This window comes from Elgaria multicarinata, chromosome 13, assembly GCF_023053635.1.
Source record: "Elgaria multicarinata webbii isolate HBS135686 ecotype San Diego chromosome 13, rElgMul1.1.pri, whole genome shotgun sequence".
NCBI lineage: Eukaryota > Metazoa > Chordata > Lepidosauria > Squamata > Anguidae > Elgaria > Elgaria multicarinata.
In genome coordinates, this window is record NC_086183.1 from 6,880,886 (window position 1) to 6,895,060 (window position 14,175).

Consider the following 14,175-nt stretch of genomic DNA (forward strand, 5'->3'; position numbering starts at 1 on the left):
CAAGTGCCAGGTGTGTAGGTCTTAGCGCTCTGATGCTGACAGACAGACAGACAGATGGAGAGACCCACATGCCCTTTTATTATTACAAATGTGCCTTGGGCTACGAACACATAAGAACATAAAAAGAGCCCTGCTGGGTCAAATCAAGGGTCCATCTAGTCCAGCGTTCTGTTCACACAACGGCCAACCAGCTGTCAACCAGGAACCCACAAGCAGGACATGGTGCAACTGCACCCTCTCACCCATGTTCCCCAGCAATTGGTATACATAGGCTTACTGCCTCTGCTACTGGAGGTAGCAAATAGCTATCAATGCTAATAGCCATTGATAGCCTTCTCTTCCAGGAATTTAACCAACCTCCTTTTAAAGCCATCTAAAATGGTGTCCATCACTTACTACCAAATGGGATAGTAAATTCTGGGCTGTGTGAAGAAGTCCTTCCTTTTAGCTGTCCTGAAGCTCCCACCAATCAGCTTCACAGGATGACCCCACTGGCTTCTAGTATTATGAGAAAAAAGTCTCCCTATCCACATTCTCCATGCATCATTTTGTACATCTCTATCGCGCCTCCTGCGACAGGTCGGGTGGCTGCAGCCAAAGGAACAAAAGGAAAGCAGGCAACACCGAAGGGATGAGGAATAGGGCTGAACCTGGGACAGGGAGAAAGGGGGGACACGAGCCCTGAACCACCGCCCCGCCAGGGCTCCTCTTCCCCCACCCATGCCACCTGCCATGCAGACTAACCTTGGCATCGAAGTCCAACCTGGATGAGGGGATATTCTCAGGGCCCCCGTGGACGTCAAAGTGCTTGCAACCGGCGCTGGCCTTGATGTAGCGGGGGTGCTCGCCCTGAAGCCCCTTCACAAAAGCCACACCTAGCTCTGTTGTCAGGAACGGGTCCTCCCCATAGGTCTCCTAGGCGACAGACCAACAGGAAGATGCATGGGTCACCCTCATTTCCTCTGTGCCACGTCCTTCCTCTCTGCTCCTGGTGGCCCCACCTTTCTACGTCTCACGCATAGCTACCTCTGTGGAGTCAGTCAGTCCCCGGGGCTGATTTAGGGTTTTTTTTTTATTTTTATTATTATTATTATTATTGTTATTATTATTATTATTATTATTTATTTATATAGCACCATCAATGTACATGGTGCTGTACAGAGTAAAACAGTAAATAGCAAGGCCCTGCCGCATAGGCTTACATTCTAGTTTACAAGGGCTAGCGGTTGTCAAACGATACCTTTCAAAAAGCAACGGCAGCCAGGCTGGTCCGAAAGATACGAAACCCTAGTCCCAACTAAAATATCACATAATTGAGCTGTCCAAAAGACATATCTGTAACATTCAGGGCAATTTATGCTAGTGGCATCAGCCAGGAGAAACTAACATGCTCCAAATCTTTTGGGAAATCTCCTATGATCATTGAATTTTGAAATGAAATTCTTGTGGAAGCTAAAGATATTTACCAGATATGAGATACCATAAAGGAAACTCTACTGTTTAGACAGGGAAAAAGTCGTATAATTCCCATGGCTGGCTGGGGCATGCTGTAGGACTTTTTTTCTGTCTGAATATTTATTTATTTATTTATTACATTTATATCCCGCCCCATAGCCAAAGCTCTCTGGGCGGTTTACAAAAGTTAAAAACAGTAAACATTAAAAATATACAAAATTTAAAACCTTCAAAAACAAAAACAACAGTATCCATTTAAAAACAACAGTTCTGGGGTCCATTTAAAAACAAACTTAGCGTTGTTAAATGCTGTTAGATGCCTGGGAGAAAAGTCTTGACCTGGCATCTGAAAGATAACAGTGTTGGGGCCAGGCGAGCCTCATTGGGGAGATCATTCCACAGTCAGGGGGCCACCACTAAAAAGGCCCTCACCCTTGTTGCCATCCTCCGAGCATCCCTCGGAGTAGGCACTCGAAGTAGGACCTTAGATGTTGAGTGCAGGGTAAGGGTAAGTTCATGTCGGGAGAGGCGTTCCATCAGGTATTGTGGTCCCAAGGCATGTAGGGCTTTATAGGTTAAGACCAGCACCTTGAATTGGGCTCAGAAACATATAGGCAGCCAATGCAAGCGGGCCAGAATTGGTGTTATATGTTCAAACCTCCTTGTTCCAGTTATCAATCTGGCCACTGCATTTTGCATAAGCTGCAGCTTCTGAACCATCTTCAAAGGCTGCCCCATGTAGAGGGCATTGCAGTCATCTAATTTGGATGTTACCAGAGTATGAACGACTGAAGCTAGGTTATCCCTGTCCAGATAGGGGCGTAGCTGGGCCACCAACTGGAGTTGGTAGAAAGCACTCCGTGCCACTGAGGCCACCTGTGCCTCAAGTGTGTATGCACAGGATTGCACCCTAAAATACAAAACAAAATCTAGCGGGTGGAGAGAAGGTAACAACCATCTCAGTTCTCTAAGCTTGGCTATGTGGGTGAATTCTGGGACCAGAAATCCACAATGCAGCATCCAAATAATCCACACCTGTAATTTTATGTCCACCTTAAGCACCGCCCCCAGGCCCCACTATCCCAAGTATAACTTCCCCTGTTTTCTAAATCAGGGGTGCAGAACCTCTCGCCCAGGGAACAAATCCACCCCTCCGGGATTCCCTCTTACCCCACAACCACGGATCATTTGATGGCTCCCTGGCTTTTGTACAGACTCCCCCCCTCCCCATTTTAAAAACTTGAAATCTCTCTCTTAAAGTTTAGTTGCTGGCAGTAAGAGTTTGAAGCTGTTCTGGAAGCTGGAGCTAGTGCAGAATGCTACAGCTCGGCTGTTGTCCGGAGCTGCCCCTTTCGGGCATGTAACTCCTTTGCTGAGGGAACTGCACTGGCTGCCTGTTCGCTACCGGGCCAGGTTTAAGGTTCTTAAACCTGTACCAAAGCCCTAAACAACTTGGGACCAGGCTACCTGAGAGAGCGCCTTCTCCCTTACCATCCTGCCCAGTCACTGAGGTCATCCAAGGGCAGGCTCCTGGTGGTTCCACATAGACCTAGCATCCAACTGGAGACCACCAGGGGAAGAGCCTTCAGTGTGGTGGCCCCCCTCCTATGGAATTCCCTGCCTCTGGAGGTCAGACAGGCACCAACTTTGTATTCCTTGTTCCAGGATGCCGTCCCTTAAGGACCAGCCACAGTTTATTCTGCACTTTGTTTCTTTTAAAATGTACTTTTAATGTGTTTTTATTCTGTTTTTATTCTATTTCATTTTGTCCACTGCTCTGAAATGCTGAATGGGGAACAGTATATAAATATTGTAAATAAAATATCAAATAATTTTTATTACAGTCATAGACCAGCAGATTAAACAAAACTAGAAATACAGTAATTATAAAAGCAGGCCAAATTAAGAACAGGGAGACAAGAGTCACTGACCAGCAGATTAAAATAACTACAATTACAATTATTATAAAAAGCAATCCAGTTATTTATTTATTTATCTATTACATTTATATACTGCCCCATAGCCAAAGCTCTCATTTATATACTGCCCCATAGCCAAAGTTAAAAACAGGGGAACAAGAGCCACGTATCTGAAACACAAGATGTCATAAACATAATAGTAATGTACCTCTGTAAAGGCTTGCTATCCTTAATTTATCAGAATTTTTCTGCAGATGATAGCAGAGGCACAAAATCATGCTACTTTGTGTGTAAGATGGGGGTTCCAGTATGATAATAAATATTTTAAATAAAATGCTTCAGATTTACTTGTGTTTTTTTTAAAGAGAATTGGGGTAATACGATCTTTGCAGAGGTCACGGTAGAATGTAAATAAAATAAATAAATAAAATAATAAAAATATGCTGGCATTTTGGCCCTGCCCCCTTTGCTTTTAGCCCCACCCACCACTGAAATGCGGCCCCCGGGGCCTTCTCCCAATTGGAATTCGGCCCTTGGGCTGAGAAAAGTTCAACACCCCTGGTCTAAACGATTCATACCTGGTTCCTTCCCCACAGCGGGTGCCTCATGATGTTTAACACGGGGCTGAAGCAGCTCAGGCCCGTGTGGTCGGCATAGTAACCCTGAGAGACGAAGTCGTTGTGTTTGGCACGAACCTCTGTGGCTGTGGCGTTGGCGACATGGTAAATGAGTTGAGGGCTGTCAGGAAACAGAAGGTGCAGTTGAAGGGAAGGGAAAAAACTATTTTCTAGCCTAGCTCTTGGCTAGCCTGTGTCACTTCAGACTACAGATGGGCAGGTGACGGGATTTGAATCACCTTCTCTCTCAAAACTACACTATATAAAATTGGCATCTATGCACCTTGGCTGGATAGAACCTTCTTTGGGTTCGGCTGCCATCTTGAAATACTGAGACAGACCATTGCATGGACCGCCTCAATATGTATTATTCCACACAGGTTGGAGGATACTGGGAGTTGATGCCACACATATCTGGATGCCACCAGGTTGCTGTAGACCGACACAGGGCATATTCAAACAGGCCAATGCCGGGGTGGCACAGATGGTCACAGTGACACACGAAGGGCTGTTTTTTGCACTTCAAGGTGTCATAGAAACCAGCCGGGTGATTTTCCGTTTCTAGTTTTCTGTGTGATGAATATTTCTGAATTACAGAGTTGTGCTCAGCCAGCCCTGAAATGCCTCCTGAAGTGACCACGTCCAGCCTAAATAGCTAGCGGCCTGTTAGACCGAAAGGCCATTTTCAGAAAATTGAAAGTGGCTCCAGAGACACCCCGGGGGGTAGGGGCGGTGGTGACACACCTGTTTCATTTGTCCTTCTCTTGCTTCAAGTCAAACGTGTTTTTGAAACAATACCAATCGTGTTTACCAGACGGGATAAGGGATGAGTTAGGGTATGAACCACAAGCTCTGACACCGCTTTCAAAGCATCTTCAGCATTTTGGAAAACAGCACAACAACGCTATGACCCTATTCAGACCACATGTTAAGCCCTGGTGGTTACGCATTTTGAGCTCAGCATTATGGCTTAGTGTGTCATGTGAACCATGACTTAGCATGTCATGTGAACTATACCTAACCCTGGTGGCTACATAACTGCCGTTTAAACATGCTCACTAAGCATTTGATCCAAAAAGGGTTAGTGTCCTAACCATGGCTAAGCATGTTGTCTGAGCAGGCCCTGTCTCTATCTAGCCTTAACCTTTAAAATGGCCGCTGAAAAAAAGGAGGATCCCTACAAAGCAGAGGTTGTGTCTTTTAACACCTGTGGGGTTAACAGAATGGTGTAGCTTTTCCCAGCATAGTGATACTATGCACAGGGAAAGCTAAACCTGTTCAGTTTCTGCCTGTTATGCAGGAGCCCTACCAGAGGAACCAAAACACAGTTGACGAGCCAGCAGGAACATTCCTCATCAGCCATTTCGATAAATAATAATGACTTAATTGTATTACAGTTCTACACCACCCAATAGCTGGAGCTCTCTGGGTGGCTCTCAACCATTAAAGCTATAAACTAATAGAATTTTCCACATGGGGAAGTTGTGGGTGCATAATTTTAGGTGTCAGGTGGCCTGCACTGAACTGCCCTCCATGGCTTCGCTCTTTCACCCACGGGACCCACAAGAATGCTTGCCAAGAGGCTGCAGCCCTCTGACTGGCATCAGGCAACTGCTGTTCCTTAGAATGCCTGAAAGCAATGCCACATTGGCCCCCCTGGGGCAGCATGGGAAATTCAAAATGGCAGTTCATGGCTGTCCACTAGGGCAGGCATCAGCACTGTGGACCCTATCAGGGTGCTGGGACCTCAGCAACGGTGTGAGGGGGCTGGTGCCAACCCTGGCTGGGTTCAAAACAAGACATGAGGAAGGTAGGTTGAGGGAGAATCAGGCCCTGTCTAGGAACGAAGCAGGAAAGAGCATCCATGGTCATTTCAGGTTGCCCTGGATTGCATAAGCCCCACCCCTCAGCAGCAGCAGACATACCTGAAGGAGGCAGCCAAGCCCAGGGCTTGGGGGTAGGAAGTTGCCCATCCATGGGCCTCTACATCCCCACGTAAGCACTCTGTATTCCAGCTGTAGGGCCCAATGCCCAGCCGCTTAATGGGTGGTGCTGGTGCGTTACCATTTGAACCTCCTCTTGCCATCTGCGCGGAGAGATGGAACATAGGAAGCTGCCTTATGCCAAGTCAGGCCATGCTAGCCCAGTATTGTCGACACGGACTGGCAGCAGCTCTCCAGGGTTTCAGGCAGGATTCTTTCCACACCTTACCTGGAGAAGCTGGGGGTTGAACCTGGGACTTTCTGCATGGAAAGCAGATGCTCTATAGCACTGAGCTAAAGCCCCTCCCCCAGGGAAGTCAATCAGTGGCTTGCGCAGTCTCTCTCTTTTCCTGTCAGCTTAACTTTGCAAGAGTTCAACTTCATCCAGAGGGAGAGGCGGGTAACAAATTTATTATTATTATTATTATCATCATCAACATCATCATCCCAATGGCTGGATTCTTTCCACCCTTCCTGTTTCTATCCTTGCAAACACCTGTCTCCCTCTTCCTCCAACTGCTGAACATGCAACCATTGGTCATCGGCACTGGGAATGAATGGGTTACAGCTGCCCTCATGCGTTCACTGAATGCACAACAGTGTTCATCTCAACATCCTTTATAACAGCTAGAGATCACTGTAGTGCCTGCCACAATGAAGGCCACCATGGGAAACTAGGTAGGTCTTTCTGATCTATATAGATCTTTCATCTGATCCAGGAAGGATCTTGTTATGGTCTTCCCAGGGATCTTGGATGCCGTTTGCCAGACCTGCCCGGACTCTTCATTCCCAACCCGCCCATCCAAAGCCTTTCTCGTACCTGCAGTACCATCTCCTCCAGCGTCAACCTGTTCACCAGGTCATCCAGCCGTTCCTCCCAAGGCAACGTGGGGTCTCTGAAAGGGAAGTCTTGCCCGGTGTTCAGTTTGGCCAACAGCAGTAGAGCAATCATGGGGAGCAAAGCCATCACTTTGGGATGCAGTAGAGAAAACACAAGTGTGAGCATGTGGCAGCTCCACAAAAGATCAAAACTCCAACCATCTGCCCAAGAAGTAACCTGTCTTCCTTGGATTAGGGCATGATGGCCAACTGAGGAAGACCCAAGGGAAATTCAAGGGCATAACTTCCCACCCACTGTTCCATCCCATCCCTATGGTCCAGCTTTTGCTCACACTATGTGACAGAGTTTTGTACAGCTAGAACACAACCCAGAGTGAAGAGCCAGCATGGTGTCGTCATGGTTGACCTGTAGACTAGGGAGACCCAGGTTTAGATCCATACTCAACCATGAAATCCACCTTGGGCCAATCACAGCCTCTCAGTCTAAACCAGCCTTCCCCAAACTGGTGCCCTCCAGATGTGTTAGACTGCAACTCTCTTCATTCCCAACCAGCATAGCCGATGAACCTGCTGGTTGAGAATTCTGGGAGTTGTAGTCCAACACATCTTGAAGACACCAGTTGGGGATGCGAGGACGAAAGTGGGAAACCCTGTGCACCACCTCCAACTTTTTTTAAATCTTATATCAATTTCTGCTGCGTGGCTTTATCCTGGTTATGCTTTTTATACTGTATTTTGTATTTGTGTTTTTAGACTATTGGTTGTTTTATTATGGTTTTAATTTTTGTGAACCGCCCAGAGAGCTTCAGCTATTGGGCGGTATAAAATGTAATAAATAAAATAAATAAATAAATAAAATAAAACTTTTTAGAGGAAGGGTGGGTTACAAATAATAATCTAATGTAATAAAATCAATCCATTCCCACTTTGAATCCAAATTGGGGCTCCCGTAGCACCTGAACTGCATGTTGGAGCACAGAGATGTGATAAGAAATATAACTTGTTAAGGGTGCAATACTATGAATGTTTAGACAGAAAAAAATTACTCCTACAACTCTTAGCATGCCCCAGCCAGACCTTTTCTTTTCTCTGTCTAAACATGCACAGGATTGCAGCCAAAATAATTAAATTTCCAGAGAGTGAGTTGACTAGAAGTGTTAGTCTGTAGCAGTAAAAACTGCAGAGTCTTGTGGCACTTTAGAGATAATTAAAGAGATATAAACCAAATATTCCCCCACACAGGGGAGTGTCTCAGCTTTCAGGAGTGAAAATTTCCCAAGTCTTATGCTGGTGCGTCTAGAGATGTAGAAGTCTGGAGGGAAAAACAGGGGGAAAGGGTGGGGTGGAGAATGCAGGGAACATGTTGTACTCTTGGAGAAGAAAAACCAATCCAAATAGATACAATACCAAAAAAAATAAAAGAAAAATCACAGAGGAGTGAGCTAGCTTTTAGGTTTCACCAAGCGCTTCCTGGGCTCTGTATTATCTAGAAAGAAGAGAAAAATCTGTTGCTAGAAGAGGGTGTACATCACTAAATAAAAACCTGGAGTAGCTAGTGGTGTGGGGAGTGGGGAGAAATGACTTTGGCGCCATCTTGATTTTTTTCCATCTCACAATAAGCAACCATCTTTGCAGTCTTCTGCACCAGAGGTTTTGGTTGCACATGCTGGCATAAAGCGCTGGTAGAATTTGGCAGGTAGGATGGAGAGAGTTAACTCACAGCAGGTCATATCATGTCTGAATGCTCCATTCTGTGAAAAGCTCCCTGCAGGTAAAAACTAGCACAGCAGGGCAGGAAGGCTAGGTTAAAACCCTTTCCCCGCTGGTGCTAAATGTTGACTGGCAAAACGTTTCTGAGATTCCAAAGGGGGCACCCCGCTGCAGTCAGAGGAGTGGTAAAGTCTGTTCTACCACATTATCTTGCTGCAGAACTTGCAGACCAGGTCTTGTTTAGCAACGAGACTGAAACCGCAGCGCTCTTCCACAGCCTTCCTCAACCTGGTGCCCTCCAGATGTGGACTACAACTCCCATCATTCCCAGCCATCAGCCTGTTTAGCTCTGTCTTCTCTTCCCTTGTGTCCAATTTTAGATTGTAAATTCCTTGGGGCAGGGACTTGCTGCCTTGAAATGCTGTAAAGTATCAGCCACACACTGAAAGCTATAAAAACAACAATGAGGCAGAGGGACACTGAAAATGTAGTACAGATTGCATCGCTCAATACTGCAGTTGGAGCATCACTTTTGAATGATACGCATGTTTTTTTAAAAATCCCTATATGGAAAAAACAAAATACGCAAGTGCATCAAACCACAAGGGTCTAATATAGCCCCTTAGCTTCCTGTTCTGGTTTTCTGTATTGCAGGGAGCTTCAGGTATGGGAGCGTTCAAAAATGGGATTCAATTCATACCACACACATCACGCAGCCTGCAGCGGTGAACCACATGCAAAGTGCAGTGTTCAAGCCCACTACTATCACACCATTCTTCTACATGCATAGACTAAGCCTGCATCCCACTGAACTGAATGGATGTATCACTTCACAAAGGGGAGCACGTGGCTCCATCAGTGCTGTGGGGTTTCTGGAAACCACCTTAAACCAAGGGTGAGCAATGTCTTCTTTTGTCTCGGTCTGCATACCCCCAGAGGTAAACTATTTGGGGCCATGGGAAGGATCAAGGCAAAAAAGTGTGTGTGGGGGGGTCCCCTTCATTCTTTCTCTCTCTCTCTCTCTCTCTCTCTCTCTCTCTCTCTCTCTCTGACACACCCTTCTCTCTCTCCTGCTTCTACCCTGCCCAGAGAAGGGGCAAATTGCTCTTGCCTGAACTGATCCACTGGCAGGGGGCTTTCAAAAAGAGACTGAGGGATGCAGGACATGGGGCCCACTGCTCTAAATGTTGGAGATCTGTGTTGACATGTTTGTCTGACTTGCTTCTTAAAGCTTCGCTTACCAAATGTATCCCAGGTTAATTCTTTTACTTGCTATAAATAAGTACCTGAAAAGGATTCTAATACCCCAAAATCAGTTACAGTGTGTGGGGGAAGGGAGAGTCCACCCCACCCCACCCCACCCCACCCTACCCCTGCTCTGCTCGCATTTTGACTCTACTGAAGGCTGCATTCCTACAAACAGTTAGAACCTAAGAGGAGCCCTGAGGCTGGATCCATCTAGTCCAGCATTCTGTTCATACCGTGGCCAACCTGCTGCCTACAAGCAGGACAGGACTGCAACGGCATCCCCCAACCCATGTTCCCCAGCACCTGGTGTACATAGTCATACTGCCTCTGAAAGTGGAGGTAGCACAGAGCCATCAGGACTAGTAGCCACTGATAGCTTTCTCCTCCCGGAATTTGTCCAATCCCCCTTTTAAAGCCATCCAAATTGCTGGCCATCACTGCATCTCACGGTAGCAAATTCCATAGTTTAACTATGCGCTATGTGAAGAAGTCCTTCCTTTCATCTGTCCTGAATCTCCCACCCATCAGCTTCGTGGGAGGAGCCCACTGGGTTCTAGTATTATGAGAGAGAGAGAGAGAGAGAGAGAGAGAGAGAGAGGTCTCCCTATCCACACTCTCTGCACCATTTATAATTTTGTACACCTCTATCAGGTCTCCAAGCTGTTGTAAACTTCCCTCATAGGGGAGCCGCTCCACTTCCTTGATCATCTTTGGCCACAGCTAGACCTAAGGTTTATCCTGGGACCATCCAGGGTTCGCCCCTGCCTGAGCACTGGATCCCCTGTGTGTCACCTAGATGAACAGGTTTGACCCCTGGACGATTATGGTCTTAGTTGCCCTTTTCTGCACTTTCCCCAACTCTACAATACCGTTTGTTTGTTTTTAGGTGGAGTCCCCAGAACTGTACACAGTATTCTAAGTGTAATCATGCCACAGATTTGTACAACTGCAGTATGATCTTGGCCATTTTATTCTAAACTCTTTCCCCAATTATGCGAAACAGAGAGTTTGCTTTCCCCACCCCCCACCCCCACCGCACCCCCCAGTGTTTTCATCCACCACAACCCCAAGATCTCTTTCTTGGCCGGTCACCTTAAGCTCCGATCCTTTCACGTTATCCATGAAGTTGGGGTTTTGTTGCCCCAACGTGCGTCGCTTCACACTTGCTTACACTGAACCGCAGCTGCCACTGGGGCCATAGCTAGACCTAAGGTTTTCCATGGATCGTCCAGGGGTCAAACCTGTTCATCTAGGTGACACACAGGAGATCCAGTGCTCAGGCAGGGGTGAACCCTGGATGATCCCAGGATAAACCTTAGGTCTCGCTGTGGCCTGGGTTGCTCCTTCTCCCAAGTCTGGAGAGATCCATTCGGGAGTAAGCCCCGCTGGATCCACCGAGTAATGGGGGTAGTGGGACGGGACTGCAGCCCTCGCCACCGCCACGCTCTCTTACCTTCTCCCTGGTAGCCAAGACCCGATCCAGGGGGGGTCGCGATTGCACAAATCCTGCGCTCTGCAAGCTCCCACCAGCCTGCAAAGCGGCGACAGCGAGGCGTCCCTCAGCCCACGGGTGTGTGCAAGACTGAACGATCTCTTTCCCCGGCCCGATCCTGCCCGGTCTACCCACGCGCGTTTGCAAGGACGTTACAAATCATCTCCGCTGCCGCTGAAGTTTCCACCCCTCTGGATGTGGCCCTCCCATTTCCGGATCTCAGAAGGCCTGGCCGTGTACAAGAGGAGGATCATCCGCGGGAAACGTCCTCCCAGGCCGAGGGAGGAGGGGTCCGGTTCGGCAAACAAGCAGCAGAGCTGCAACCCAAGACTGCAGCGCAAATAGTTGCAGCTTCCCATCCTAAGCGACACCGCCTAGGTGAGCCTTGCTGTTCCTGGACTGTCCGTCAGGGGGCGGAAGCTTCTCACTCATTGGCTGCGGCGCCCGCCTGCCCCTGTCCCGTCCCCCCCCCCCCCCCGACACCTAAGCAGGCAGGTGAACTAGTTGCCCAGGTCTGGTCGGAGAATGGCTTTTCACAATTCACAGGGGTGGTGAAATGCCTGCCTTTGATAGGATCAACCAACTTTCCCAATGCCGTATGAAAGTGTCCAGGGGATTTGATTCTTTTTTCCCTTCTCTCTCTCTCTCTCTCTCTCTCTCTCTCTCTCTCTCTCTCTCTCTCTCTCTCTCAAGAAAAGTATTATTTTATCAAATTGTAATATCACAGAAACACATTTTACATACATAGCAGTACAATCGTAGAGGAAGAAACAAAACAAAGCAAAAAGAGGCGACAGTATGCAAGTTTTCAACTTACACAGCGTTCTTCTTCAGGCTGGATGATCAAATAAGGATTTAAGGTGGAAGAGCTGACAGCATTGGGCTAATCTTGCAAGTCTGGTGTCAAACATGGTTGGGCACCTGCCAGGGTCCAGATCCCAGCAGGGGCCTGTGGCGTTACACCCAAGTCAGTTCCCAAATGTATGTCTAGCGTTTGTAAGTCTGTGGTTTTTAGAATGTTGGCCTGAGTGGCCGGAGTTAGAATGTCTGAGGAGGGGGAAGGAGCGGTCTATAAGGGAAGGACTGAGGGGATTGTTCGCTCTCTCGGTTAGTGAGGGCTCTCTGTGTGTTAGCTCTTGGTGTTTAGAGTACTTGGGTCTGGAGAATTTGAGGTTCAGTGTAGAGAGTGGTGTCTTTGGAGTGTGGTGTGCACATAACTGATGTATGTGCACAAGAGTGATTGTGTGAGAGAAAGGAAAGCGTGTATGCGAATGGCTGGAAGGATTGGATAAAAGGTTTCAAAAAGGTTTTTAAACATTTTATTTTGAAACAAAGCTTGTGAACTTTTAAAATAAATTTTAATTATTTTGTTTTAACTGTCACAAAAATCCCACGTGTCTGTTTGGCATTTAACATCTGAAGTTTATTCATTTAACACCCACGCCGACAATAATTCACCTCAGCACATATAACTCACAGTACCTTATTTTATTATTGAAATCCTTCTCCATTTAACCCCTTTCTCCACATAGTTTGGAGGAAGGTGGTTTTTATCCCTTGCCTCAGGCATATCAAGTGGTGGTGCTTGGCTTGAGCAGAGAGTAGCCACAGCCAAGCCTGGTGTTCAGAGCCTGTGTAATGGCAGGGCCCCACTGATAAGGGCCCCTGGAGTTGCTTCTTCTCATCACGATTGCAACCTGCTTATTTATTTATTTATTTATTTATTTATTACATTTCTATACCACCCAATAGCCGGAGCTCTCTGGGTGGTTCACAAAAATTAAAAACATTCAAAGTAGAAAACAACAGTATAAAACCACAATATAAAATACAATATAAAAGCTCAACCAGATAAAAACAGCAGCAATGCAAAATTACAAATTTAAAACACCAAGTTAAAATTTATTTATAGACTGTTAAATGCTGGGAGAATAAAAAGGTCTTCACCTGGCGTCTAAAAGCATATAATGTAGGTGCCAAGCGAACCTCCTTAGGGAGCTCATTCCACAGCCGGAGTGCCACAGCAGAGAAGGCCCTCCTGCTGGGAGCCACCTGCCTCACTTCCTTTGGCAGGGGCTCGCGGAGAAGGACCCCTGAGGATGACCTTAGGGGCCGGGCAGGTACATACGGGAGGAGGCGTTCCTTCAGATAGCCTTGCCCCAAGCCGGTTAGGGCTTTAAATGTTAATACCAGCACTTTGAATCGGGCCCGGACCTGGACTGGCAGCCAATGAAGCTGGAAAAGGACTGGCATGATGTGGTCTCGTCGGCCAGTCCCTGTTAGTAACCGTGCTGCCCTGTTTTGTACCAGTTGAAGTTTCCGGACCGTTTTCAAAGGCAGCCCCACGTATAACGCATTGCAGTAATCCAAGCGAGAGGTTATCAGAGCATGGATAACTGTAGCTAGGCTATCTCTGTCCAGATAAGGGCATAGTTGGTATATCAACCTCAGCTGATAAAAGGTGCTCTTTGCCACTGAGTTCACCTGTGCCTCAAGTGACAGTTCTGGATCCAAGAGCACCCCCAAACTACGGACCCGATGCTTTAGGGGGAGTGCAACCCCATCCAGGACAGGGCAAACATCACCTCGCCTGCCTTTCACTTTGGCCCAGACAATTAGTGATTCTAAACTATATATTTTTCTCAGTAGGACTTCAGTGCTTTTTAAATTGTATTTTGTATTTGTGTTTTTAGACTGTTACTTGTTTTATTGTGCTTTTCATGGTTTTAATTTTTGTGAGCCGCCGCCCAGAAAGCTTTGGCTATTGGGCGGTATAAAAATGTAATAAATAAATAAAAGGTAGAGGTGAAATGGAGGAGCAGGGGATGCCACAGTCTCCTTGCTCCCTGACTGTCAAGCAAGCAGTAGTAAGGATGAGAAAGAGGAGGACGAGCAGGAGGAGCTAGTGGCAG

General features: G+C 47.1%; 1 protein-coding gene across 1 annotated transcript in view; it reads right to left on the reverse strand.

Moving 5' to 3' along the window:
* Window positions 1-11,462, reverse strand: part of LOC134408101 (uncharacterized) — a 32,492-nt gene extending 21,030 nt beyond the window's left edge. Inside the window, exons 1-5 of the mRNA XM_063140189.1 lie at window positions 11,225-11,462; window positions 6,794-6,942; window positions 5,917-6,077; window positions 3,953-4,112; window positions 745-915 (exon numbers count right to left, since the gene is read on the reverse strand). Of these exons, the coding sequence (XP_062996259.1) occupies window positions 745-915; window positions 3,953-4,112; window positions 5,917-6,077; window positions 6,794-6,940 (639 nt within the window). The 5' untranslated portion in view covers window positions 6,941-6,942; window positions 11,225-11,462. The remainder of the gene's footprint in view (window positions 1-744; window positions 916-3,952; window positions 4,113-5,916; window positions 6,078-6,793; window positions 6,943-11,224) is intronic.
* Window positions 11,463-14,175: the final 2,713 nt, after the last annotated feature.